General features: G+C 47.0%; 3 protein-coding genes across 3 annotated transcripts in view; 2 read left to right on the top strand and 1 right to left on the bottom strand.

The window, feature by feature from the left end:
* The window catches only part of LOC309550292 (uncharacterized protein), a 979,642-nt gene that overhangs the window by 246,428 nt on the left and 707,237 nt on the right, over nt 1–25,977 (top strand).
* LOC309550683 (uncharacterized protein) overlaps nt 1–25,977 on the bottom strand; it is a 3,164,715-nt gene that overhangs the window by 3,041,349 nt on the left and 97,389 nt on the right. The gene's annotated exons all lie outside the window — the stretch shown is intronic.
* LOC309550022 (uncharacterized protein) lies at nt 14,160–25,957 on the top strand (the record flags this gene model as incomplete). Its single annotated transcript, XM_082250494.1, has 3 exons — nt 14,160–14,211; nt 25,528–25,625; nt 25,715–25,957. 3 exons carry the CDS (start codon nt 14,160–14,162, stop codon nt 25,955–25,957), a joined length of 393 nt encoding a protein of 130 aa, XP_082106620.1.

Below are 25,977 nucleotides of genomic sequence, written 5' to 3'. Positions count from 1 at the left end.
ATAGGTGATCCAAAGGTCCAAAATAAAAAGTCTTTCTTCAATTGGTGATTACCGTGATACAAAATACAGATGTGAACGGAATCTAACCAAATCAATAAATAACTGTGATATCCCTCCACCTGGTGAATTTCCTCCTTACCTGGCGGAAAAAAGTGCAATAATTGAATCCAATGTATTCCAATATGTTATTTTTCATCTCCAACCTTGTGCTAAAACACAGGTGCATATAAAGGTAATGGCCTCTTACCAAAATAAAGAACCATATACGCTTGAAAAAACACTGGTGTAGGAATGGCGCTGATCCCTTCTCCTCTAGATAGGGTAGGCGGCTTTCCCAATTAGTCCAACAAGGATGATTCGATCCACAGCATGAACATGTAAATGAATGGAGGCTGATAGTGCATTACCCTTAATCAAATTGATTAGTAAAAGAATTGCACTTACATGAATAGGACAATAGGCAGACTTGTAATCAATCTTAGAGCTGAGGAGATATTCTTAAGGTACTCGCGCCCGGCTGCAGCGCTGACTGCGAGTGACGTAGTGACGGCACGCCTCCTTTCTGACGCGTTTCCTCCAATAGGACTTCGACAGAGATAGGAGATAATCATGCGCCGTCACGTCCGCCTTTTTATGCGAGCAGGAAACAACTTCCATTCCGGTGTCGGTGCCGGTTCGGTTCCCCGCTCTTACAGCTCCCACCCTCAGGAATGGTGTCCTGACCATCGCCATGCTCCATGTCAGCATCCTAAGCACTGTCATATCATACCCCATCCCAGCATCCTGATCACCGCCATACACCATACCAGTGTCCTGATCACTGCCATGCCCAATACCAGTGTCCTGATCACCGCCATACACCATACCAGTGTCCTGATCACTGCCATGCCCAATACCAGTGTCCTGATCACCGCCACACACCATACCAGTGTTCAATTACGCCATATCTCATACTAGCATCCTGATAATCACCGTATCCCATACCAGCTTCCTGATCACCACTATACCTCATACTAGCGTCCTTATCACCGCCATACCTCTTACTAGCATCCTTATCACCGCCATACCTCTTACTAGCGTCCTTATCACCACCATACCTCATACTAGCATCCTTATCACCGTCATACCCCATACCAGTGTCCTGATCACCGCCATACTCCATACCAGTGTCCTGATCACTATTATGCCCCATACCAGCATTCTGATCATTGCCATACCCCATACCAGCATCCTGTTTACCACCATACCCCATACCAGTGTCCTGATCACCACCATACCAGCGTTCGATCCCCGCCATACCTTTTACTAGTGTCCTGATCACCAAAATACCTCATCCTAGCGTCCTGGTCAACACCATACCTCGTGCTGGCGTTCTGATCACCGTCATACCCCATACCACTGTCCTGATCACCACCTTACCTCATATCTGCATCTTGATCACCACCATAGCATCCTGATCAATACCATACCTCATACTAGCGTCCCGATCACCGCCATATCCCCCACCAGTGTCCTTATCACCGCCACACACCATACCAGCATTCGATCTCCGCCATACCCTCATACCAGTGTCCTGATCACTGCCATATCCCCTACCAGTGTCCTGATCACCGCCACACACCATACCAGTATTCGATCTCCGCCATATCCCATACCAGCATCCTGATCACTGCCATATACCATACTATTGTCCTGATCACTCTCATACCCTATTGTAGCATCTTGATCACTGCCATACCCCATACCAGCATCCTGATCACTGCCACACACCACACCAGCGTCCTGATCACCACCATAACTTATAACAGAGTCCAGATCACTGTCATACTCCATACAAGCATCCTGATCACCACCATACCTTATACTATCTTCCTGATCACTGCCATACCCCATACCAGTGTCCTGATAACCGCCATACCCTTTACCTGTGTCCTGATCACTGACATACCCCTTACCAGTGTCCTGATGACTACCAGACCCCATACCAGTGTGCTGATCACCGCCACACACCAGACCAGCGTCCTGATCACTGTCACACCTCAAACTAGCGTCCTTATCACTGCCATACCCCATGTTAGTATCCCAAGCACTGAAATACCCCATACCAGCATTCTGATCACTGCCATACACCACACCACCATCCTGGTCACTATCATACCCCATTCTGGTGTCCTGATCACCACCATACCCCATATCAGCATTCTGGTCACCACCATACCTTATACCAGAGTCCTGATCACTGCCATACCCCTTACCAGTGTCCTGATCACTGCCATATCTCATACTAGCGTCCTGATCATCACCATACCCCATGCCAGCATCCCAAACACTTCCATATCCCATACCAGCATCTTGATCACTGCCATACACCACACCAGCATCCTGATCGCCACCATACCCCATATCAGCGTTCTGGTCACCACCATACCTTATACCAGAGTCCTGATCACCGCCATACTCCATACCAATATCCTGATCATCAGCATACCTTATACTATATTCCTGAACATTGCTACAACCCATACCAGTGTTCTGATTACTGTCATACCCCATATCAGTGTCCTGATCACCTCAAGGCCTCACACCAGCATTCTAATCACTGCCTAACACCATACCAGTGTCCTGATCATCTCAATACTTTTTTTTTTTTACGATTCAAACGGTTCCTTTATTGAACAAAGTGGAAAGACACATGTACAAAGATAACAAATACAGAACAGGTCAACAGGAAATACAGTATTGAGCAAATAATCCACAACAATACAAGACATTCGTGTAGGAGAGATAAACATTCAGCCCTCCCTCCACACCTCCACCCGGGAACCCTCCATGCAAAACCAGGGACGGTCACCACACCTAACTCACAGGTGCCGTCCAAGGCTGCCAGACCCTGTCAAACTTCTTAGGACAATTTCGCAACATATAGGTTAATTTATACAGCGGTAGAACAGTATCAATGGAGCGTTCCCAGGAGACTACCGAGGGGGGGGAAGGGGCAATCCATTTCAAAATTATTTCCCTCTTAGCATAGTACAACAGGTACCCGATGAGCAGTTTCGTGGGCCTAGGCCTCAGATCATCATCCATAATACCCAGTAGGGCCAGCGCCGGTGAGACCTGAAGAGTCAGACCCAATCTATGATTAATAACGTCAAAAACCTGCACCCAGTATTGCGCTATCACAGGCTATTCCCAGAACATTTGTAAAAAAGTCCCTTCCAAGGTCAGACAGCGCGGGCAATTCGGAGATCTCTGGGGGAAGATCCTATGTAATCTCTGGGGGGTATAATAGACTCTGTGCAGGAATTTGGTCTGAATCAGTCTGTCCCTGGCAGATATCATTAATTTAGTACCAGCCTCAAAGCAATCCTCCCATTCCTCTCTATCCAAGTCAGGGATATCCCTCAAGGTCCCAGAGCTTGTCCATACGGGGAGAGTGGGTGCACTGCAGCGTAAGGTAAAGAGATGAGAGCGGCTTGGTTACCACCTCATGAGCCAATAATTCCTCAACCGGGTCCATCTCCAAAGTTAAACCCTCCGGAAACTGAGCCCGGAGAGCATGCCGCAGCTGGAGGTACCGAAAATACATCCATCTCGGCAGACCCCACGTCCGACGGAGATCAGCAAAAGAAAGGACGGAACCCGCCGGGCACACATCCCGGAGAGTCCGCACCTCATGTCTAGCCCATAACTGGGGGTCCTGCAAGGACCACAAATGTTGTAGGTTGGGGTTCCCCCATAAGGGGCACACAGGGAACCGCGTGGTAGGACTCAGAAAACGCTGACGCGCTGCCACCCACACCCGCAGGGTAACCCTAGTGGGCAGGAGAGTCGGCGGGCAAGCCCGCAGCCCTCTGTACACCAGGTTGCTAAGTCCCTGCAGGGAGCCGATCAGAGCCACCTCCAAGCAGACCGCCGCATTCCCTCTCGATTGCGCATACCACCAGCCTACAGTAACTAGTACCGCCGCCCAGTAATAAGTCCGGTAATCAGGTAGGGCCAAACCACCACAGCTAGTGGGAAGGCACAGGGTAGCCCTTGCCAAGCGGGGGGACCTCCCAGCCCAAATAAAGGAGCTCACCAGCCCATCAATGAGTTTAAAAAAGGAAAGGGGCAGCCAGCTCGGACAATTCCTGAAAAAATACAAAAATTTGGGCAGGAATATCATTTTGAGCAGGTTAATTCTCCCCATGAGGTTAAGCGGAAGAGAGGCCCACAGCGCACAGCGCTCACGAAGATGGGTGACAAGGGGGTCAAGGTTCAGCGTTCTATAGGTGGCCGGATCCCTACGTACCTCCACACCCAGATAGCGGAATTGATCCACCCACCGCAGAGGGGTCACAGCGGCATTCGCCCTGGTCCCCTCATCCAGGGGAAACAGGACTGACTTGGACCAGTTGATCCTAATACCAGAAAAGCGACCAAACTCGTAGAAGATCTCCAGGGCGGCCCTCAAGGAGGAGTCAGCATCCTGCAGATAAAGAAGAGCATCATCTGCATATAAGGATATCTTCTCCTCCAGGGGGCCCACCCGCAAACCCACAACGGAAGGCGAGCTCCGGATCAAAATGGCTAGGGGTTCCAACGCTAATGCAAATAAGGAGGGCGAGAGTGGGCAGCCCTGCCGCGTACCCCGCTGCAGTGGGAAGGATTCAGAGAGCCCCCCCAAAATACGGACCCTTGCCACCGGCGAGCGATACAGCATCTGCAGCCAGGTCAGAAATTTAGGACCAAAGCCAAAGCGCTGCAGCGCCGCCCACAGAAACCTCCACTCCACAGAATCAAAAGCCTTCTCGGCATCGAGAGAGGCTATGACACGTTGACCACTATTTGCATGAGTAGCCACTAGGTTGAGAAAGAGCCTGCGCAGATTAATATCAGTCCCCTTCCCTGGCATAAAACCCGTTTGGTCCGCCTGCACCAGCACATCAAGAACCCCAGCAAGCCTGCGTGCCAACACCTTTGCCAAGATCTTGGCATCAACGTTGATCAAAGAAATTGGCCGATAAGACACACAGTCCTCCGGATCCTTCCCAGGTTTGGGAACCAGTACAATGACCGCCTCCATCATAGAGGGCGGAAGAGAGCCATTGGAGAAACTGTGCTCAAACAGGGTGACCAAACGGGGGGGGCAAAAGATCCAGATAGACCGTGTACACCTCCGTGGGGAGACCATCTACTCCAGGGGTTTTGCCAGACTGCAAGAGGCCAAGGGCCTCCTGCACCTCTTCCAAGGTGATGTCAGCTTCTAGTAGTTGCCTCTCCCCCATCTCCAACACAGGGAAGTCCACCCTATCCAAATATGAACCCAAATCCCTATCAGAGTAAACTGCCCGGGAGGAGTATAATTCCTCATAAAAGGATCGGAATCTATCAGTGATATCCACCGGGTCACGGAGGATCCCCCCATCCACAGCCCTAATACCACTAATATGAACCGGGGGGGGGGGGCAATACCCCTCGCCAACCAGGCCAGGAGTTTGCCATTCTTGTCACCATATTCATAAACCCTTTGAGCCGAAGATAACATAGATTTCCTGGTCATCTCGGTGCGCAACAGTTGGACCTCCCGCAGTGCACATTGCCACAACCCATAGGAGGACGAGGACGGGTCAGCGACATAAGCAGCCTCCCGTAGCCGAGCCTCCTCCTCACGTTCCCCCAGAGATCTCTCAGAAGCCCTGCGCACCTCCGAAATACGCTGTCCGTATTCACCCCGGAGCCAAGCCTTAAAAGAATCCCAGAGGACAGGTGGCTCCGCAGTTCCAACATTAACTTGCCAAAAGTGTTCAATGCCCTCTTGTACCCGCTCCTGGATCTCCCGATGCAAGGCCCAGAATCTGGAGAGCCTCCACAGACCCCCGCTCGAGGGACCCCCCCTCAACGACACCAGCAACGGCGCATGATCCGATATACCCCTGGCCAGGATAGACACCCCCGAAACCCTGCGCAACGCAGAATGGGATGCAAACGCCAAGTCTATCCGGGACAGGGAGCGTTGAGATGCCGAATGACAGGTGTACGCACGAGTGGCAGGGTGAAATTCTCGCCACACATCAGAGAGGGCAAAGGCCTCCGCCCACTGTGCAAGGCGGGAAGGTCCCACGGCAGAGGAATGAAGTCTATCCCGCCCTGGGCACATTACCATATTGAAATCCCCCAGTAATAGAAAATCAGCCACCCCATAGCCGAGAACCACCTCCATAATTTTGCTCAGGAGGGGGAGCTCAGCAGGGGGCGGGAGATACAAGCCCACCACAACCAAAGGAGAACCCCCCACCAGAGCATGAATAATGACATAACGACCCTCCGGGTCAGTGTGAAGATCCAGAAGAGTAAAGGATAAGGAGCGGTGGATCAAGACACTGACCCCACGTGCATAACTAGAGTATACTGAGTGATAGTGAGTGCCAACCCAAGCACGTCTCAGACCCAAGACTCTAGAACCCAGTAGATGAGTTTCCTGAAGTATGCAAATGTGAGGGGACTGCTGACGCAAGTAATTCAGCACCAAAGAGCGCTTGACCGCAGTACCCAGTCCCCTGACATTCCAGGAAAGAATATCAATGTCAGGCATCAGAATAGCATAAAAAGAAAAGGAAGGTGGGAAATATAGAGGAGGCAGGCAGGGAGCAATCACAGATCATGTGAACATAATACAGAGGATGATATGTCTCCCGCCCACCCCCCAACCCCCAACACCCCACAGCACCTGCAACCACCGTACATATGTCAAAGTCAGTACATTTAGGAACCTGTAAAGAAAACAAATAAAGCACAAAAAAAAGGAAAACCATAAAACCAGAGGGAAGTCCACATGAAATTCAGTCCGGCCAACAGTGGCCAACAACCCCCTCCCCCCACCGCGCGAGCCCCCCCGAACCTGGGGTCGCACAATCCCAAAACAAAAGCCCGAGGGCTGAAAAAAACTGTGAGGAGGCACATGGCTTTCCGGACCGCCCTAAGGGACCCCGGAGCCCCGGGAACCCAGGAGAAACTGACGGTCCGGAGTTCGTAAGGCAGTCTAACTCCCAAGGAGATGCGGAATCCGGCAATAAATGACCAAATCCATAAAAACAGGGGGGAAAAAAAATTGCGAAACAACACCCGGCAGGGCCAGGGGCACAATCCTTCAAAAAATAAAAGTAAGGGGAAGTTTGTTACAGATATAGATGCAGACCCTCATCAGCAGTTAGGTCAGCAAAAGATCCATCAGTTCACAACAGGTGAGAAGGTCGGATGCGGTAAAGGCAGTAGTTAAAAACGGCAGGGATGAAACAGACACCCAAAGTGAGGACACATTATCAAGGGCAGGCTCCCCTGCCCTGGTAGCATAACGGGGGGACACAACATCCCGGGCAGCAGGTGCAGCGTCATCCTCTGTCCTGGGGGGGAAGAGTCTCCAACCAAGCCGCAGCATCCTTGGGCGTAGTGAAGAAACGAACGGATTCTCCGTCCACCACCCTGAGTTTAGCAGGGAACAGGATGCTGTATTTGATCCCTCGGGAGCGTAGGGAGGCTTTAACCTGGTCGTAGGATTTTCTCAGCTTCTGTGTTTCAATGGAGTAGTCCGGAAACAACATCAAACGGTTATTTTGATGGCGGAGCTCCCCCACAGCCCTAGCAGCCCTAAGGATTTCATCTCTGTCCCGAAAGTTTAGCAAACGGAGAATGAGAGTGCACGGGGGGGATCCAGGAGGGCCCGGCTGGGGGGGGACTCTATGCGCCCGCTCCACTGTGAAATGAGGGGACAGGTGGGCAGCAGGGAGAAGCCCGCGAAACAGTTCCTCCACAAATGTAGCAGCGTCCTTACCCTCCGCTCCCTCAGCCAGTCCAATGATCCTGATATTGTTGCGCCTACACCGGTTCTCGGCATCCTCGGCTCTATACTCCAGGGTCCTCACCTTGGTCTGTAGAGTGCGGATGGCCGCCGAGTGATCCGCCACAGTGTCTTCCACCTGTCCCACGCGCTGTTCCGCGGTAGTGAGGCGGGTCCGGATCCGGTCCAGGTCCTGGCGAATGAGGCTCACATCCAGCTGGACGGCCTCAATCTTGTTGGTCAAAGCAGTTTGGCAGGCCGTTATCGCCGCCATGACCTCCGGAATGCCCGGGGACGCAGGGGGCTGGGGCGCCTCCCCCTCCTGGGGGGACGCCATAGTAGTGTGAGGCGAGGCCCGCACCCTGTCACAGGCCGCAGCGGGAGACAAAGTCTGCACGTCCGGCGGGAAACTGATTTTTCTACCACCCCTCGTCCTGCCCGATGATCTGGACAGCATCCGCAGTCACCAGAGGCAGCCCAGGGAGAGATCAGCCACCCTGTACGGAAGAAAGAAGCCAGTGTCTACACAGAGCTCCGGAGTAGACGTCCGCTCACGGCGCCATCTTAGCCACGCCCCCCGATCATCTCAATACTTCATACCAGCATTCCGAGCACTGCCTAACACCATACCAGTGTCCTGATCACCACCATACCAGTGTCCTGATCACCGCTACACACCATACCAGCATTTGATCTTTGCCATATCTCATACTAGCGTCCTAATCACCACCATACCCCATACCAGATTCCTGATCACTACCATACCTCATACTGGCGTCCTGATCACCGCCATACCTCATACAAGCGTCCTGATCACCTTCATAACCCCTACTAGAGTCCTGATTACCACCATACCTCATATTAGCGTCCTTATCACCGCCATACCTCATATTAGCGTCTTGATCACCACCATATCCCATACTAGTGTCCTGATCACTCTCATACTCTATTGTAGTGTCCTGATCACTACTAGCATCCTCATCACTGTCATACCCTATACCAATGTCCTGATCACCGCCATACCCCATAACAGTGTTCTGTTCACCACCATACCCCATGCCAGCAACCTGATCACCACCATCCCCCATACCAGCATCCTGATCACCGCCATGCCCCATACCAACTTTCTGATCACCTCCATACACTGTACCAGTGTCCTGATCACCATTTAACCATAAACCATTTCAGCATCCTGATCATCAACATACCCCATACAATTAGATGGTCAGGTATATACAGCATATATATATATATATATATATATACACACAGTATCTCACAAAATGAGTACACCCCTCACATTTTTGTAAATATTTTATTCTATTTTTTCATGTGACAACACTGAAGAAATGACACTTTGCTACAATGTAAAGTAGTGAGTGTACAGCTTGTATAACAGTGTAAATTTTCTGTCCCCTCAAAATAACTCAACACACAGCCATTAATGTCTAAACCGCTGGCAACAAAAGTGAGTACACTCCTAAGTTAAATATGTCCAAATTGGGCCCAATTAGCCATTTTCCCTCCCCGGTGTCATGTGACTCGTTAGTGTTAAAAGGTCTCAGGTATGAATGGGGAGCAGGTGTGTTAAATTTGGTGTTTAATCGCTCTCACTCTCTCATACTGGTCACTGGAAGTTCAACATGGCACCTCATGGCAAAGAACTCTCTAAGGATCTGATAAAAAGAATTGTTGCTCTACATAAAGATGGCCTAGGCTATAGGAAGATTGCCAAGACCCTGAAACTGAGCTGCAGCACAGTGGCCAAGACCATTCAGTGATTTAACTGGACAGGTTCCACTCAGAACAGGCCTCTCCATGGTCGACCAAAGAAGTTGAGTGCACGTGCTCAGCGTCATATCCAGAGGTTGTCTTTGGGAAATAGATGTATGAGTGCGGCCAGCATTGCTGCAGAGGTTGAAGGGGTGGGGGGTCAGCCTGTCAGTGCTCAAACCATACGCCGCACACTGCATCAAATTGGTCTGCATGGTTGTCGTCCCAGAAGGAAGCCTCTTCTAAAGATGATGCACAAGAAAGCCGGAAAACAGTTTGCTGAAGACAAGCAGACTAAGGACATGGATTACTGGAACCATGTCCTGTGGTCTGATGAGACCAAGATAAACTTATTTGGTTCAGATGGTGTCAAGTGTGTGTGGCGGCAACAAGGTAAGGAGTACAAAGACAAGTGCGTCTTGCCTACAGTCAAGCATGGTGGTGGGAGTGTCATGGTCTGGGGCTGCATGAGTGCTGCCGGCACTGGGGAGCTACAATTCATTGAGGGAACCATGAATGCCAACATGTACTGTGACATACTGAAGCAGAGCATGATCCCTTCCCTTCGGAGACTGGGCCACAGGGCAGTATTTCAACATGATAACGATCCCAAACACAACTCCAAGACAACCACTGCCTTGCTAAAAAAGCTGAGTGTAAAGGTGATGGACTGGCCAAGCATGTCTCCAGACCTAAACCCTATTGAGCATCTGTGGGGCATCCTCAAACAGAAGGTGGAGGAGCGCAAGGTCTCTAACATCCACCAGCATGATGTTGTTATAGAGGAGTGGAAGAGGACTCCAGTGGCAACCTGTGAAGCTCTGGTGAACTCCATGTCCAAGAGGGTTAAGGCAGTGCTGGAAAATAATGGTGGCCACACAAAATATTGACACTTTTGGCCTATTTGGACATTTTCACTTAGGGGTTTACTCACTTTTGTTACCAGCGGTTTAGACATTAATGGCTGTGTGTTGAGTTATTTTGAGGGGACAGCAAATTTACACTGAGCATAAAAAGGAAAATAAGAGGACATCGCCATGTGCCACATCCGGGTATAGTGAGGCGCTACTACTCTTAATACACAATTCAAATATAAATAAATGTATAAACCAAATAAAAAAAAAAAAAAAATATATATATATATATATATATATATGAGGTGACTGAAGTACTATAGAAGTGCAAACGTGCTTCCAAAGTGCAATTAATACAAAATATGTGCAATAAGCAATGTATTTCAGAGTACGTATAGTATAAAACTGTGCGTTCAAAATAGTATTCAGATACATCAAAGTGAAAATAATGTAGAACTATACATTCAAATAAATTATTGGTGTGGTAAAATAAGTAATTAATGTGACTTCATAAAAAATATATACTGTAAATAAAAGTTTGTTATTCTTTTGAAGAAAAGGTGTTGTTTTTCCCACGTGTCCCCATAAAGTGATCTGTGCTCCAAATAAATAAGGTGCTAATATATAGGTGTTCCGTGTTCCTCCACCTTGGTAAGTATTGACCACTTGCCAGAACAATTCAGGCCCCCGCGACCTACTCAGCTGTATTATGCCTCCTTTGCTATAAGGTGATTTAACCTGGATTCGTTGAGTGGGTGTGTTATACCCCTTCAGATATGGTTGGCCTAGATGTGATTTGGTGCTTAGGGATTTCATAAAATAGATAAGAATTTCATTGCGCAAATATATTTATTAAACGTTAATTCAAGTACAAATAAAATGCATCCACTCACATTCTTCAGTGCTTCCAGTAGCACTAACTAGGAAACTCCTGTGTAAAGCAGTTCGGAAGCGCCGCTCTCGTAGCGTGCGTTTCACCCCGCCCGGAAGTGACGTAAATCGAAAGTGATGCCGCTGGAGTTAACCTCAATGCATTTCAACAGGCAGGGTGGAATGTGAGTGGATGCATTTTATTTGTACTTGAATTAACGTTTAATAAATATATTTGCGCAATTACATTTTTATCTGTTTTATGGAATCCCTCTGTCTCTCTGTCTACCAGAGAGCAGGATCTGCTGGTGAGGTCTGCTCAAGGGGCTCAGGTGCAGCTCAGCTTGTCTGAAGTGTTTCACACTGGTCCAATAGGGAGTCCTATTGGACAGTCGGAGGAAACCTGACAAATAAGTGCACAAGCATTTAGTACAGCCCTGGTAATTGGCAGAGGAAAGTGCATTGGTGCATGCTGGGATACTGTATAAATGCCAAGGGCACATATGCTCGGGGTCTTTCAGCTGGAGAGCGGGGTCCCGAAGGGAGGGAGTGGCTGCCCCCTCTATAGAAGCTATCATGCGGCCTCAGGTGGTCGACCTGAGGGCCTGATAATCTGAGAGGAGTTGAACCCAGATGTCCTGCAGAGCTAAATGGAAGGGGTACAGATCTGTGTTGTGGGGCCTGTTCTGAGAGTGCCACCCCTTCTGAATGAAGAGTCAGTGGATGGGTGTCAGTAAAGGGGATGCTAGAGAGTGTCCTGAAGTTAATGTAGTTGCATCAAGTCTGCTGCTGGAGAGAGCAAGAGAACTTAATTCCTCCATACAAGTGGTAGTATGGTTAACCGCTTGCTGACCGCCGCACGACTATTTACTGCGGTCAGCCCCTCACAGGCAGAGCGACGTAGTACTACGTCGCTAGCCTAGGAGGGTCTAGGGAGCGAGCGCGCGCCCCCTGAGGCGCGCTCCCGCGCGGTCACGGACCCCCCCCCCCCCGCGCGTGTGACTGGCGGACCCGATGTCCGCCGGTCACTCGCGATCGTCAGTTACAGAGGGAGAAAGGCAGGCGGCTGATGTAAACAAGCCGCCTGTCATTCTCCCCTGTGTAGGAATAGTGATTATACGGTTCTACTATGTAGGACCGTTGATCACTGTTCCTACACCTCAAGCCACAGCCAATCACAGTTAGAATCACGCCCCTAGGGACACACATAACCCCTCCCTCTCAAAAAAGTTAACCCCTTCACTGCCAGTGTAATTTTACAGTAACAGTGCATATGTATAGCACTGATTATTGTAGAAATGTCACTGGTAACCCCAAAAGTGTCAAAAATGTCAGTCAAGGGTCCGATCTGTCCGCCGCAATGTCGCAGTCCCGCAAAAGAAATCGCAGATCGCCGCCATTACGCGTTAAAAAAAAAAACAACAAAAATGACAAAAATCTTTCCCTTTGTTAGTAAACGCGATAACTTTTGCGCAAACCAATCAAAATACGCTTTTTGCGATTTTTTTACCAAACATATGTAGCATAAAACAAATTGGCCGAAAATGTTAAAAAAATTTAGATTTTTACATTATGTTTGTGGATAATTTCATATAAAAAATGTGAAAAATATTGTTATTTTTGCAAAATTTACACTCTTTTTTTTGTTTATAGCGCATGATTAAAAAATCGCACAGGTGATCAAATAGCACCAAAAGAAAGCTCTGTTTGTGGGAAAAAAAGAACGTCAAATTCGTTTAGGTACAGTGTCGCAGGACCGCGCAATTGTCTGTTAAAGTCATGCAGTGCCGAATCGCAAAAAAACCCTGGTCGGAATGGGGGTAAAATCTTCCGGGGCTTAAGTGGTTAAAGCAGTGTGTCTGCTTTTACATATAACCTGGTGAAGCCAAGTGAGAGTTGTCCTTATCTACTGTGAATAGTTCAAGTTAGAGTATCCCACTATTCCCTTCTCACATCCAAGTTCCACAATAAATACCAAAAACCAAAACTCCTGTACTGTTTATTGAGTGCTACACAATGTTTTATCTTTTCTTTATAATGCCCACCTATGTTATTAAATACTGCACTATTGTGGATCCCTTTGTGCTTTTCTGTTTTTGTTGCCTATTAACGAGTGAAGGAAGCCCTTTAAGCTGACACTCTTTTTGCAACACAGTACCTCAAGATCATTAGAATACTGGCCGCTGCAATTCCTATGGGCTCGGTTGCACATCCAACCCTTCCAACAGAGATTTTCACAAAATGGTCCAGCGGATTTTTGAACCCCCAGATTTTCATTACTTGCCCCATGAAGACCAGCATGTGCCTCATGAATTGCCACTCTAGTTACCTCACATAATGGATCACAGTTACCATAGATGTGAGCGTGACTGGTTGGGCAGGCATACTGTCAATGATTGATGACATCATTTTTAAAAACGTATTGGTCAATACTGGCCGAATTGATGAGAGTGTGGGTTGGGTGGCAGCGTGATGTGCCCACGACAAATTCTTGACTCCGAGAAGGAAGCCGAGGAGGATGAAAACCATACACTGTAAGAGTTCCAACAATGTACAAACAGGTCCAGTCTGAAGGCACAGTAGCAGAGGATCGAGATCTTGGAATGATGCCAACAGCTCCTGCAGCAAAGAGCGGGAATGCAGCCTGACCAATCCACACCCAAAAGGGAGGCTTCCTAGGAGGAGATGGCATAGTTTCTCCACTTTCCTTTCTCCTCAGAAACCTTTTCCTGCCTCTATGCACTGTCCCTGCCAGAAAGGGAACCTGTCCCTGCACTAACCACTCACATAAAGTGCACTAAGCCCAGGGGTTGGAGTCTTAAATAGACTCTGTCTGACCTAAGATGGCTGCCGAGCTCACATGGCGAACCAGCGTCAAATCAGACAGCTGTCCCTGTAATAGCAGAAAGTCACAGAGGAACCAACATCCTCCCCCTTCTGCATTGTCGCTTTGGTTGAGTACTGTGACAGAACTGACCCAGACTTCGCTTGTGTGCTTCTGTCAGTATGCCGCTTACTTCAGTCTTGAACATAGATATCAGATATTCTAGCCACCCTACATACAAGACTAGACGAGAACTTAGCTTGTATAAGATCTGGAACCATTATTAAACTGGGTGGTTAGCCTAGAGGACCGGAGGTCGAGCTGGGCTACAGGAAGGATCCAGAGTGCTGTGGACTGAGTGGAGCTGCTGGGCAGAAGTTTCCTGGAAAAACAGTGTTGTGAGTACTCAAAACTGCCCAGGGGTCTGCCTGAGAGAGGGGACCACTCCAGAAGGTCAAAGGGATCCGGGAGCCAGCTAGCCAATAGTGGTGGCTTAGAAAGGGGGTGCCAGAGTCTAAGCCCTGAAGATTAGATAGAGAAAGGGGGCGCCGGTGTGGGCCCTGAAGTGTTTAGCAGTGCAGCAGTGTGTTCAAGTAGCTACCTCAGCAAGGAGTGCTTAGGGGAGCTTGAGGAGGACTTCTTTAATCAGAAAGCAGTCCCAAGTCAATTCAGCGTTAACAGGCATCCGTCCAGCCTTAACCAGCGTCAAGTCAGCGTTGATAAGCATTCAGCCAGCGTCAAGTCAGCACCAAACAGCGATATTCAAGTGTCTCCCCCAAATGTGTCTAGTTTAGTTCCAGGAGTATCCCACTCATCCCTTCTCCCATCCAAGTTACCAAATAAATACAAAACCCAAAGATACTAAACTGGTCATTGTCTCAGTGCTCACACTTGGAGAACATGCTTAAATGTGCTGTTGTTGCTAGCGGTAACCCAGGGGGTCCCACATCCAGCAAAACGGCTGGGAATTGTGCTACGTATAATAAAATAGTGAGCAATAATATATTCACATAATGGGATCATTTCTAATGTCAACAATGACAAGGACAGAATGAGATGTTTCTAAGGTCTGCAGTTCCTCTGAGTTCCACAAGGTGGTGATCTCTCTTATACAGAGACAAGAAGTCTCTATGGAAGACAGACAGGAAGTGATGTCAGGTATAAATAAGAAGATCCGGGTGAGAGGTGATTTGGGAGGAAGTAGAGAGAAGACGTCGCTGGAAGTGGCAGAAGAGGAGGTAATAAGATCTTATTTTCTATTTACACCCAGTAACCCCCCGTCATGTCCGTCCTTTTCTTCCATAGTCACTGTGACGTCTTTTATCTCCAGCAGATGATGATACACACATATATAGTGTGGAAACCTAGATTAACCTCTTCGGGGGCAGCACATTTCCCCACTTACGGGGCCGAAACATTCTCTTCATTTTGGTGTTGTCACCTTCTCTCTGGAGATGAAATGAACTGTCTTGGATTCAGTTTGAGTGTTTTTTGATGAACGTCAAAGAAGTTCAGATGCCGAACCCAAACTCTATTAAAATCAATGGGAGCCGCATCTGTTATTTTTAAAATGCCACTTTTCTAGGCTAATAGGCAAGGGGGTGTCAAGAACTAGAATGGAGTGGGGGGTTTACTGCCCTGGGGAACATCGACCAATGCAAGACATTTTCGAAAAGAATTCCATTCAGCGTGGAGCAGTGATTGTTTAAATGCTTAAAGCGAAACATGAAAAATGTCTAACATGCCTGGGGGGGTCCTAATCCTGCATGTGAAGGGGGGGGGGGTCCTAATCCTGGGGATCTCTGTGATGTACAGAAAGCGCTGCAACACCGCTGACATTTACAAAGGAAAAAATTGTTTAAAATTGTCAACAAATGACATTTCATTGCCGGCTTCTTTGTTTTGAAGAAAAAAAAAAATACCACACATACACCTCCAAATGTTTTCTATGTATTTGGGGGGACATTTATAAGATGGGGTGTGTCTTTTTTTTTTTTTTTTAATAGAAGGTGGCAATTTATGCTGTATATATTTTTTTTTTTTTCCTGTTGCTAAAGCACATTGTATGGCCTGTAGGAATGGGCTCGGGCGTGTTTGAGTTCCCACGTGCCTGATCCCACCAGGAAGCTGACACTGCACTCTGCTAATCAGAGACATTTCCCGATCCGCAGCTGCACAGATCGGGAAATGTCTCTGCCTGTGATTAGTGGAGTGCAGTGTCAGCTTCCTCGCGGTATCGGGGCACGTGGAACTCGAACACGCCCAAGCCCATCTCTAATGGCCAGTACTCCATACTTGTACTACTAGACCTCTCTGGAGTCTTTGATATCAATAGAAAGGGATTGGTTGGTGGAATAGGGAGTTAGTGGTTAAGACCGCATCGCAAAACAAAAAAGGACATAGGAGGACCCCCAATGGGACTTTTAAGGTCCTTAAAAGTCCCATTAGGGTCTTCCTCTGTCCTTCTTTGATATCAATGACCACCCTCTCCTCCTCCAACTCTACTCTCTTGGCCTTCAAGACTCTACTCTCTCCTAGTTCTACTCCTACCTATCCCAGCGCTCCTTCAGTGTTACCTTAACCTGTTTCCTCCCCTCCACTTCCCCTTTCTGTAGGTGTACCCCAAGGTTCTGTCCTCGGGCCCCCCCTCTTCTCCATTTAAACCTCCTCCCTTGGTCGCTTGATAAACTCCCATGGCTTCCAGTACCATCTCTATGTTGACAACACACAAACCTATCTCTCTAGTCTTCACCTCACTCCTCTTGTCTCCTCTCACAATACTACCTGACATATCAGCATGAATGTCGCGCCATGTCGCGCCACTTCCTCTAACTCTATCTTTCTAAAACTGAGCTCATAAAATTCCCTCTGCCTTTGCCCCCTCCCCTGAATTCTCCATCAAGATCAATAGAACAACTACCAGTTCCTCCCCCTCATATCAAGGTACTGGTGTAATCCTGGACTCTGACCTCTCCTTTCAGCCCTAAATCCAATCGCTGGTCTAATCTTGCAGACTTCACCTCCGTAACATCTCCAAAATATGCTCCTTTCTAACCATTGAAACCACTAAGCAATTTATTAACTCCCTTGTTATTGTATCTCTCACCTTAACTATTGTAATTCCCTCCTTATTGGCCTACCTCTCCCCCACAAGTTATCCTCTCTTCAGACTATCATGAAAGCTGCTGCCAGTTAGTGCCCACCACCCCTCTCTGTCAATCCTTCCCCTGGCTTTCCATTGTCTAACAAATAAAATTGAAACACTAACAATAACATACAAAGCCATTTACAACTCTGCCCCGAGCTACATGACCAATCTTATTTCCAAATATCACCCCAACCGTCCTCTTCGCTCCTCCCAAGACCTCCAGCACTCTAGGCCCCTTGTCTCTTCTGTCTTTCTTTGATGAATTAGTTTGGGGAAGGGATGTGAGGTTGGTTTGGCATATCCCTGTACTAATCCCCTATTTTTTCCTTGTCTCTTCCTCCCATGCTCTTCTTCAGAGCCTCTCCCACCCTATGGAACTCACTACCCCAATCTATTTAACTATCTCCTACTCTTTCCACTTTTAGGCCATTCCTGAAAACTCATCTCTTCAGGGAGGCCTATCCTGCCTTCAGCTAACAACCAAATCTTTTACTTCCCTCATCAGTTCATGCCTCACAGTTACTACCTTTTGTTCCACCAGCTCCTCCCTATAAGATTGTAAGCTCGCAGGAGCAGGGCCCCTCTGGTCCTCTTGTATTGAATTGTATTGTTGCTGTATTGTCTCCTTTTATATTGTAAGTAACTTGGCGCTATATAATTCCTGTATAAAATAATAAAAATGACTAAAAAATTTGCATAGAGTCCTCCCAAAATACATACTAGACATGTACACGGGACGTTTTAAAAAGTCCTTTGAACGCTGGAATTTAAAGGACGTTTAAACGTCCGTTGTGTCGCGTTTGCAGCCGCGTTTAGCGGACGTTTGCGCTCAGATCCGTTTTTAGAGGTCAAAAAATCATTCCCCTTTAAAATGGAAAAACGCAAGCGCTAAACGCGGGTGATCGCGTTCGGTCGTGTTTTGCGTTTGAAACGCCGGTAAACACGTTCTGAACATCCTGAACGCAAATAATTGGTTTTCAAAAAACGACACTGAACTCAACTGCCTCTAAATGACTGTAAACGACCCAGTGTACATGGACAGATAAGATAACATGGAGGTGGGTTCAGGGGCTTCTGAAAAAAACGCCCAACTTCTCCTAAACATCAGTTTACAAGTAGCAATGTACATGAGGCCTTAATCTGAGAATGCAGCCTGGCTGGCCAGGAACGGGGGAGGAGTGTGTGCTCTCCTCTCCTCCTAAACCATAACAGGCCACATGCTCTCAGCATGGGGAGTGACTTTCCAGGGGGGAGCCCCTTGGCACAGCACCTTGTCATCATGTTGATGAGGAAAAGGGCCTCTTCCCCACAACCCTGGCCAGTGGTTGTGGGGGACTGTGGGTAGGGGGCTTATCAGAGTCTGGAAGCCCTCTTTAATATTAAGGGAGACTCCAGATAAGGCTCTGCCCACATAGTACTCATTTACAAAAAGAAAAAAATTGTAACTTAGAAATAAAGAAACCCAAACATTTGACAAGTTCTTTATTACAAAAAAATCCCCAAAAAGTTGCACATTGTAAGCCAGGGTGGTCAGCCATGTCCAATAAAAGCAGTCCATATATTATGTTTCTCTACCAGGTCCCACCACCCACAAGGAATGGGGATACATGCAAGGAATGCCTAGAGGGGTTGTGCTTTCCTAACACCGGGAATTCCCATCATAGCACTCCAGCATATAATTGGCAGACCCCACACAGTAGTACGATGACCACCTAGATACCACTTTGTTGTGTAGTCCTTTTTCTTTTGGGTGGCTATTCCAATATTTAAGCCTGTATTAGGTGAGCCCCACAAAGTCTTTAGTGGGTATCCTCTAGGCCAGGGATCCTCAAACTACGGCCCTCCAGCTGTTTCAGAACTACATGTCCCATGAGGCATTGTAAAACTCTGACATGCACAGACATGACTAGGCATGATGGGAATTGTAGTTCATGAACAACTGGAGGGCCATAGTTTGAATACCCCTGCTCTAGGCATTTCTTGCGTGTTATCCCCATTACTTTTAGGCAGGTGTGGCACCCCACAGAGAGACATAATATATATTCTGCTTTTATTAGACATGTTTACCATGCCTAAACTTTGTATCTATCACTCTATTCCCTGAAGAAGAGCTTATTGAAATGCGTTGGGTCATCCACATGGCTGTTATGTATTATACAAGATCTGTTGTCATTATTAAAGTCATGTGGAATATAGAAGCGTTTTTCTATATTAAGCTGATGAGGATTTAGCAATTTCTGTCAGCCTAACAACTTTTTATTATGTTTTATGAAATTTTATTCGATAAACAATAATGATTTCATACAGTTTTATTGTTTGGATATTATCCTATCTATGTATGTGCCCTAGAAGGTCCCTCACATTTTTGCATTTTCATTTGTTCTGGCTTATTGTCCTGTAGGTTTTAGGAGGGCTGGACTGTGGCCAGCAGTAGTGGAAATTTTCTTGGCATCAGTGGTAGTGATCACATCACCACATTTGGTATTTGAAGAATAGTGCCGCTTTGTTGGTATCATAGGGGGGGAATAGTGCCCCATTATTGGTGTCAGTGGGAAAAATGGTGCCCCAACGTTAGTTTCGGATGGCAGGATAGTGTCTGATATCAGTGGGAGGAATAGTGCCCCAAGGGCTGGATAAAAGTGCCCCATCCAGCCTCGGGTCGAAGTTTGGTACTTTCACCCCCCTTCCTGCCAAGGCCAATTTTCAGCTTTCAGTGCTGTAACACATTCAATGACAATTGTGCGGTCATGCAACATTGTTCCCATTTGAACATTTTCACGGAGCACGTACAAAGTGTGCACTAAGGGCGCATGGGGGGCAGGGGGGGGGTCAGGGTTCTGGGAGGCCTTCGTCTCCCAGGGGCGGGGTTCTCCCAGAACTGGACAACCACGCTGTAGACATCTTTCAGTGTGGTCTGCAAGTAGTTAAAGGGATGATGAGGCAGCACAAACAGATATACTGTACTTCCTTTGTTTTTATTCAACCGTGCAATTGTTATTTCGATTCTGGTTGTACTGAAATTTTACCCCAATTTTGAGGATTTCAGTTTTTGTTGAATTTGTGGTTGATTATTTTGGTCATCGTTCATAACATCCTTCACGTTGTTTGTTTGACCCGGGACAGCAGACTTACAGCAGCCAATAATGGGGGGAGGTGGATTAATCTGCCCCCCCCCCCCCCCACTATAAGAAGAGGACTGGATTCAACCAATAATAGGAAGAGGTGGATTACCTCGCCCCTCACAGTAAGAAGGGGGTTTGAGATCAATTATTATTATTAGGGGAAGGTGGATAACCCTGTAGGCAGGTGCAGTGCTGTGTTTTTGTTTATAGACCTAAAGGGTGAGGTGCATCATCTCATCTCATCGGGTTGACTGGAGCATTTAGGACTAAATTGTCTCCTATCAGGAACTCTAGGCAGTGATAGGTTTTGGCAAATAGATGTGAGAGGGTCTTTAAGAGGAATTGTTAAACAAAACCAGTAGGGCATTACTGTCAGGGTGCAGGGTTCAGGAGTGTGCAAGGTACAGAGTGCAGGGTGTGCATTATGCAGGTTGCACTGTAATCTGCACTCAGAATGCAATCCTGCACTCTGTACGTATCTCACCCCTCAATCCTGAACTCTGTACGTAGCTCACCCCTCAATCCTACACTCTGTACGTAGCTCACCCCTCAACCCTGCACTCTGTAAGTAGCTCAGCCATGCATCTGTACCTGGCTCACCCCCAGGGCCGGATTAAGAGCATCATGGGCTTGGTGCTGAGGATTTTGAAGGGCCTTAAGGGCCATGCCTTGGCATGCACCCAGAGGAGGAAGGGTGCAGCCATGCATGCCTAATTCCACATGGGATGCTGTCTCTGAAGCCCATAAACACATCCATGCATCGGCAACTGTCCCTCCTTGTCCGGCCTTCGTGCTGTGTGGGGAGGTTCTGAGGGAGCTGCCTGGGGAAGCGAGCATAGAAGCCAGACTTCTGTGTTTACAAGTGACAGAAGAGCGGTAACAGTGAATATGGCCAACTGGGGCCTATATAAAGGTAGGGACCTGGAGCTGCAGCTCCAATAGCCCCTACGTTAATCTGGCCCTGCTCACCCCTCAACGCTGCACTCTTTACATAGCGCACTCTTCCACACTGCACTCTATGTAGTGCACTCCTGAGCTTCTACACACTATGTTTCACACTCCTCAAACCTGCACTCTGTGTGTAGTGCACTCCTGAACTCTACGCTCTGTATGTAGCGCACTCCTGAACTCTACACTCTGTATATAGTGCTTTCCTGAACTCCTGGTATGTAACAATGCCTCACTGTTAGTGCAGTTTGGCCACACCCACAATCTGATGTAGAGGGCCATCCCCGCACAACCCCCTCCCCCCGAAGGGGGGGAGGTTGAGTACCTGCACCTATTCTGAGAGAAAAAAGCCCTGCTGCCCGCAAATAGTTTTCCAGACTTCTGCTTTCCAGCGCACACACTTTGCAATGAGCAGACACACAACACATGCCTCCACCCTGGGAGTCTACAGCATCCTGTCCAATTTAGCAGTGGCCCGATGGTAATGCATTATGCACAGGGTGCAATGTTAAGGAGTGTATTACGTACAGAGTGCAGATTCAGGAGTGCATTACACACAAGATGCAGTGTTTAGGATTGTGCTGCACACAGGGTGCTAGGTTTAAAAGTATGTTACGCACAGGGTGCAGGGTTCAGAAGTGCAGTCGCTGAGCGGTACCCAGAGGGACTCATGTGGTATGTTAAAGAGGTTGTAAACCCAATTATTTTTTTATTTTTATTATTTATTCACCCTGAAAGAGAAACACATAATGAGCTAGTATGCATCGCATACTAGCTCATTATGAAATACTTACCTTACAACCAAGCCCCCGCCGTGCCGCCCGCTTACCTCTATGACGGGCGACATGTTCAGTCGCCCGTCTTCCGGGATCGCGGCATCTGGCCATCTGATTGGCCGGAGCCGCAGTGACGTCACTCCCGCGCACGCACACTGGAGCCGACGGTCACAGCATGAAGCTCTGAAGGAACGGCACGAGCGGCCGTTCCTTCAGAGCGCATGTGCCAGTGACGTCACTGGCTGCATGTAAGGTAAATACAGTGGGTACGGAAAGTATTCAGACCCCCTTAAATTTTTCACTCTTTGTTATATTGCAGCCATTTGCTAAAATCATTTAAGTTCATTCTTCTTCCTCATGAATGTACACCAGTGTTAATTTCGTCGACTAAAACCGACTAAAACGTTTTCTTTGACTAACACAATTCAGATGACTAAAATACGACTAAAACTAAAATGGCATTTTAGTCTTAAGACTAAAATACGACTAAAACTAAAATGGCATTTTAGTCAAAAGACTATAACTTAAACTAAATCGAAATTTGCTGCCAAAAATTAACACTGGTGCATGCTCAAAGCATAAATAATAACATATTAGATTTTTCACTCCAGGACCAGCAGTAGTATATAATGAGTTTGGAAATTGTAGAGAAATGCTTAAATAATGCATTACAAATTACAATTGAACTACACCCATTTGATTATAGATGACTAAAATGAGTTTTAGTCGACTAAAATGTAGGGCGTTTTAGTCGACTAAAATATACTGGAGTTTTAGTCGACTAAATACGACTAAAACTAAAACACTTGCAGAAGACTAAAATAGGACTAAAACTAAAATGCCATTTTAGTCCTAAGACTAAGACTAAAACTAAATTGAAATTTGCTGCCAAAATTAACACTGATGTACACATAGCACCCCATACTGACAGAAAAACACAGAATTGTTGACATTGTTGCAGATTTATTAAAAAAGAAAAACTGAAATATCACATGGTCCTAAGTATTCAGACCCTTTGCTCAGTATTTGGTAGAAGCCCCCTTTTGATCTAATACAGCCAGGAGTCTTTTTGGGAAAGATGCAACAAGTCTTTCACACCTGGATTTGGGGATCCTCTGCCATTCCTCCTTGCAGATCCTCTCCAGTTCTGTCAGGTTGGATGGTAAACGTTGGTGGACAGCCATTTTTAGGTCTCTCCAGAGATGCTCAATTGGGTTTAAGTCAGGGCTCTGGCTGGGCCATTCAAGAACAGTCACGGAGTTGTTGTGAAGCCACTCCTTCGTTATTTTAGCTGTGTGCTTAGGGTCATTGTCTTGTTGGAAGGTAAACCTTCGGCCCAGTCTGAGGTCCAGAGCACTCTGGAGAAGGTTTTTGTCCAGGATATCCCTGTACTTGGCCGCATTCATCTTTCCCTCGATTGCAACCAGTCGTCCTGTCCCTGCTGCTGAAAAACACCCCCACAGCATGATGCTGCCACCACCATGCTTCACTGTTGGGACTGTATTGGACAGGTGATGAGCAGTGCCTGGTTTTCTCCACACATACCGCTTAGAATTAAGGCCAAAAAGTTCTATTTTGGTCTCATCAGACCAGAGAATCTTATTTCTCACCATCTTGGAGTCCTTCAGGTGTTTTTTTAGCAAACTCCATGCGGGCTTTCATGTGTCTTACACTGAGGAGAGGCTTCCGTCGGGCCACTCTGCCATAAAGCCCCGACTGGTGGAGGGCTGCAGTGATGGTTGACTTTCTACAACTTTCTCCCATCTCCTGACTGCATCTCTGGAGCTCAGCCACAGTGATCTTTGGGTTCTTCTTTACCTCTCTCACCAAGGCTCTTCTCCCCCGATAGCTCAGTTTGGCTGGACGGCCAGCTCTAGGAAGGGTTCTGGTCGTCCAAAACGTCTTCCAGTTGAGGATTATGGAGGCCACTGTGCTCTTAGGAACCTTAAGTGCAGCAGAAATCTTTTTGTAACCTTGGCCAGATCTGTGCCTTGCCACAATTCTCTCTCTGAGCTCTTCAGGCAGTTCCTTTGACCTCAGGATTCTCATTTGCTCTGACATGCATTGTGATCTGGAAGGTCTTATATAGACAGGTGTGTGGCTTTCCTAATCAAGTCCAATCAGTATAATCAAACACAGCTAGACTCAAATGAAGGTGTAGAACCATCTCAAGGATGATCAGAAGAAATGGAAAGCACCTGAGTTAAATATATGAGTGTCGCAGCAAAGGGTCTGAATACTTAGGACCATGTGATATTTCAGTTTTTCTTTTTTAATAAATCTGCAACAATGTCAACAATTCTGTGTTTTTCTGTCAGTATGGGGTGCTATGTGTACATTCATGAGGAAGAAGAATGAACCTAAATGATTTTAGCAAATGGCTGCAATATAACAAAGAGTGAAAAATTTAAAGGGGTCTGAATACTTTCCGTACCCACTGTATCTCCTGAACGGTACATGTTTAGGAGATATTTACAGTACTTATAGGTAAGCCTTATCATAGGCTTACCTATAGGTACAAGTGTCAGAGGAGGGTTTACTTCCTCTTTAAACTATTTCATAACAAAATGTGGTTGTATACAATACAACGCCAGAGTTTTACCCAATATGAGGAATATGCACAACCTATGGTGAGCTAACAGATGAGGGCTAACAAAGCATATGACAATTCCCCCTTCACTTTTTTATGACGGGGATACCTCTTCGGTCTTTCAAAAGTATTTCACACAACTTGAGAGAGGGGGATATTTGGGGACCCAAAAAAGCGGCATAAAAATGACTGAATTGACTTCCCTGCCATCTCCATCTAGAATCTTGTAAATGACTTTGTTTGAATACACAAAGGATAGGAACGGTATACGGTAGGGTGGGAATGTCAACGATACTCTTTGAAGCAAATTTCTCTTTTATTGTAGAATATATTGTGAGCTCATAAAGGAAGCCATGCTTGGCTAGATCATGGTGTATTTTTTAATGTTTTATAATTGCAATACATTTATGGAATTGTAACAGCGATGTACATATAAACATATCTTGACACCTTTAAAGTCCCATTTATGGTGGGTTTTTTTTCTTGTTAATTATCCAGTAACAGACAGCAAGTAACAGACAAGGGATGTGTCTGGGTGGTGACTGTATCATTGTGTGTGTCAGGTTCCTATAAAGTGTCAGGATGTCACTGTCTATTTCTCCATGGAGGAGTGGGAGTATTTAGAAGGACACAAGGATCTCTACAAGGACGTCATGATGGAGAATCAGCCGCCCCTCGCATCACCGGGTAAGAGGAGACTTTATTGTAAAGGAGAGAGCAGTACGGAGGATCCACCTAGATCCCCCATCATCTGATAAACACATAGAAACAATGTATTCAGTCAGTGTGTGTGTTTCCTACAGATGGATCCAGTAATGGGAACCCACCAGAGAGATGTCCCCGTCCTCTGTATTCCCGGGATTCCACACAGGAAGGTCACACCATCCCTCACCATCATCAGGTAGATGAGGAACAATCACTGATAGTATCATTAGGATCTGTACATTATCTGCATTGTTACCATTTATGTCATTTTTATTATAAATTTAGAGAGGAAACCTGAGAGATTCTAAAGTTGATATCAAAGAAGAGATAAAAGAGGAGGATGATGAGGATGGGGTGATGGAGGAGTCAGAGTCTATAAAAGAACACAAAGATCTGTACCAGGACACCATGGTGGAGTCATCCAGCTACAGAAATCCACCAGAGAGATGTCCCCATCCTCTGTATTCCCGGGATTCCACACAGGAAGATCCTCACCATGATGGGATGCCTCACCATGATCAGGTATAGGATGCTTGACAATTATTCTC

The sequence above is a fragment of the Pelophylax lessonae genome (genome assembly GCF_965119305.1).
Source record: "Pelophylax lessonae genome assembly, chromosome: 3".
In the NCBI taxonomy this organism is placed as follows: Eukaryota; Metazoa; Chordata; class Amphibia; order Anura; family Ranidae; genus Pelophylax; species Pelophylax lessonae.
This window is presented reverse-complemented; position numbering and strand designations above follow the sequence as displayed.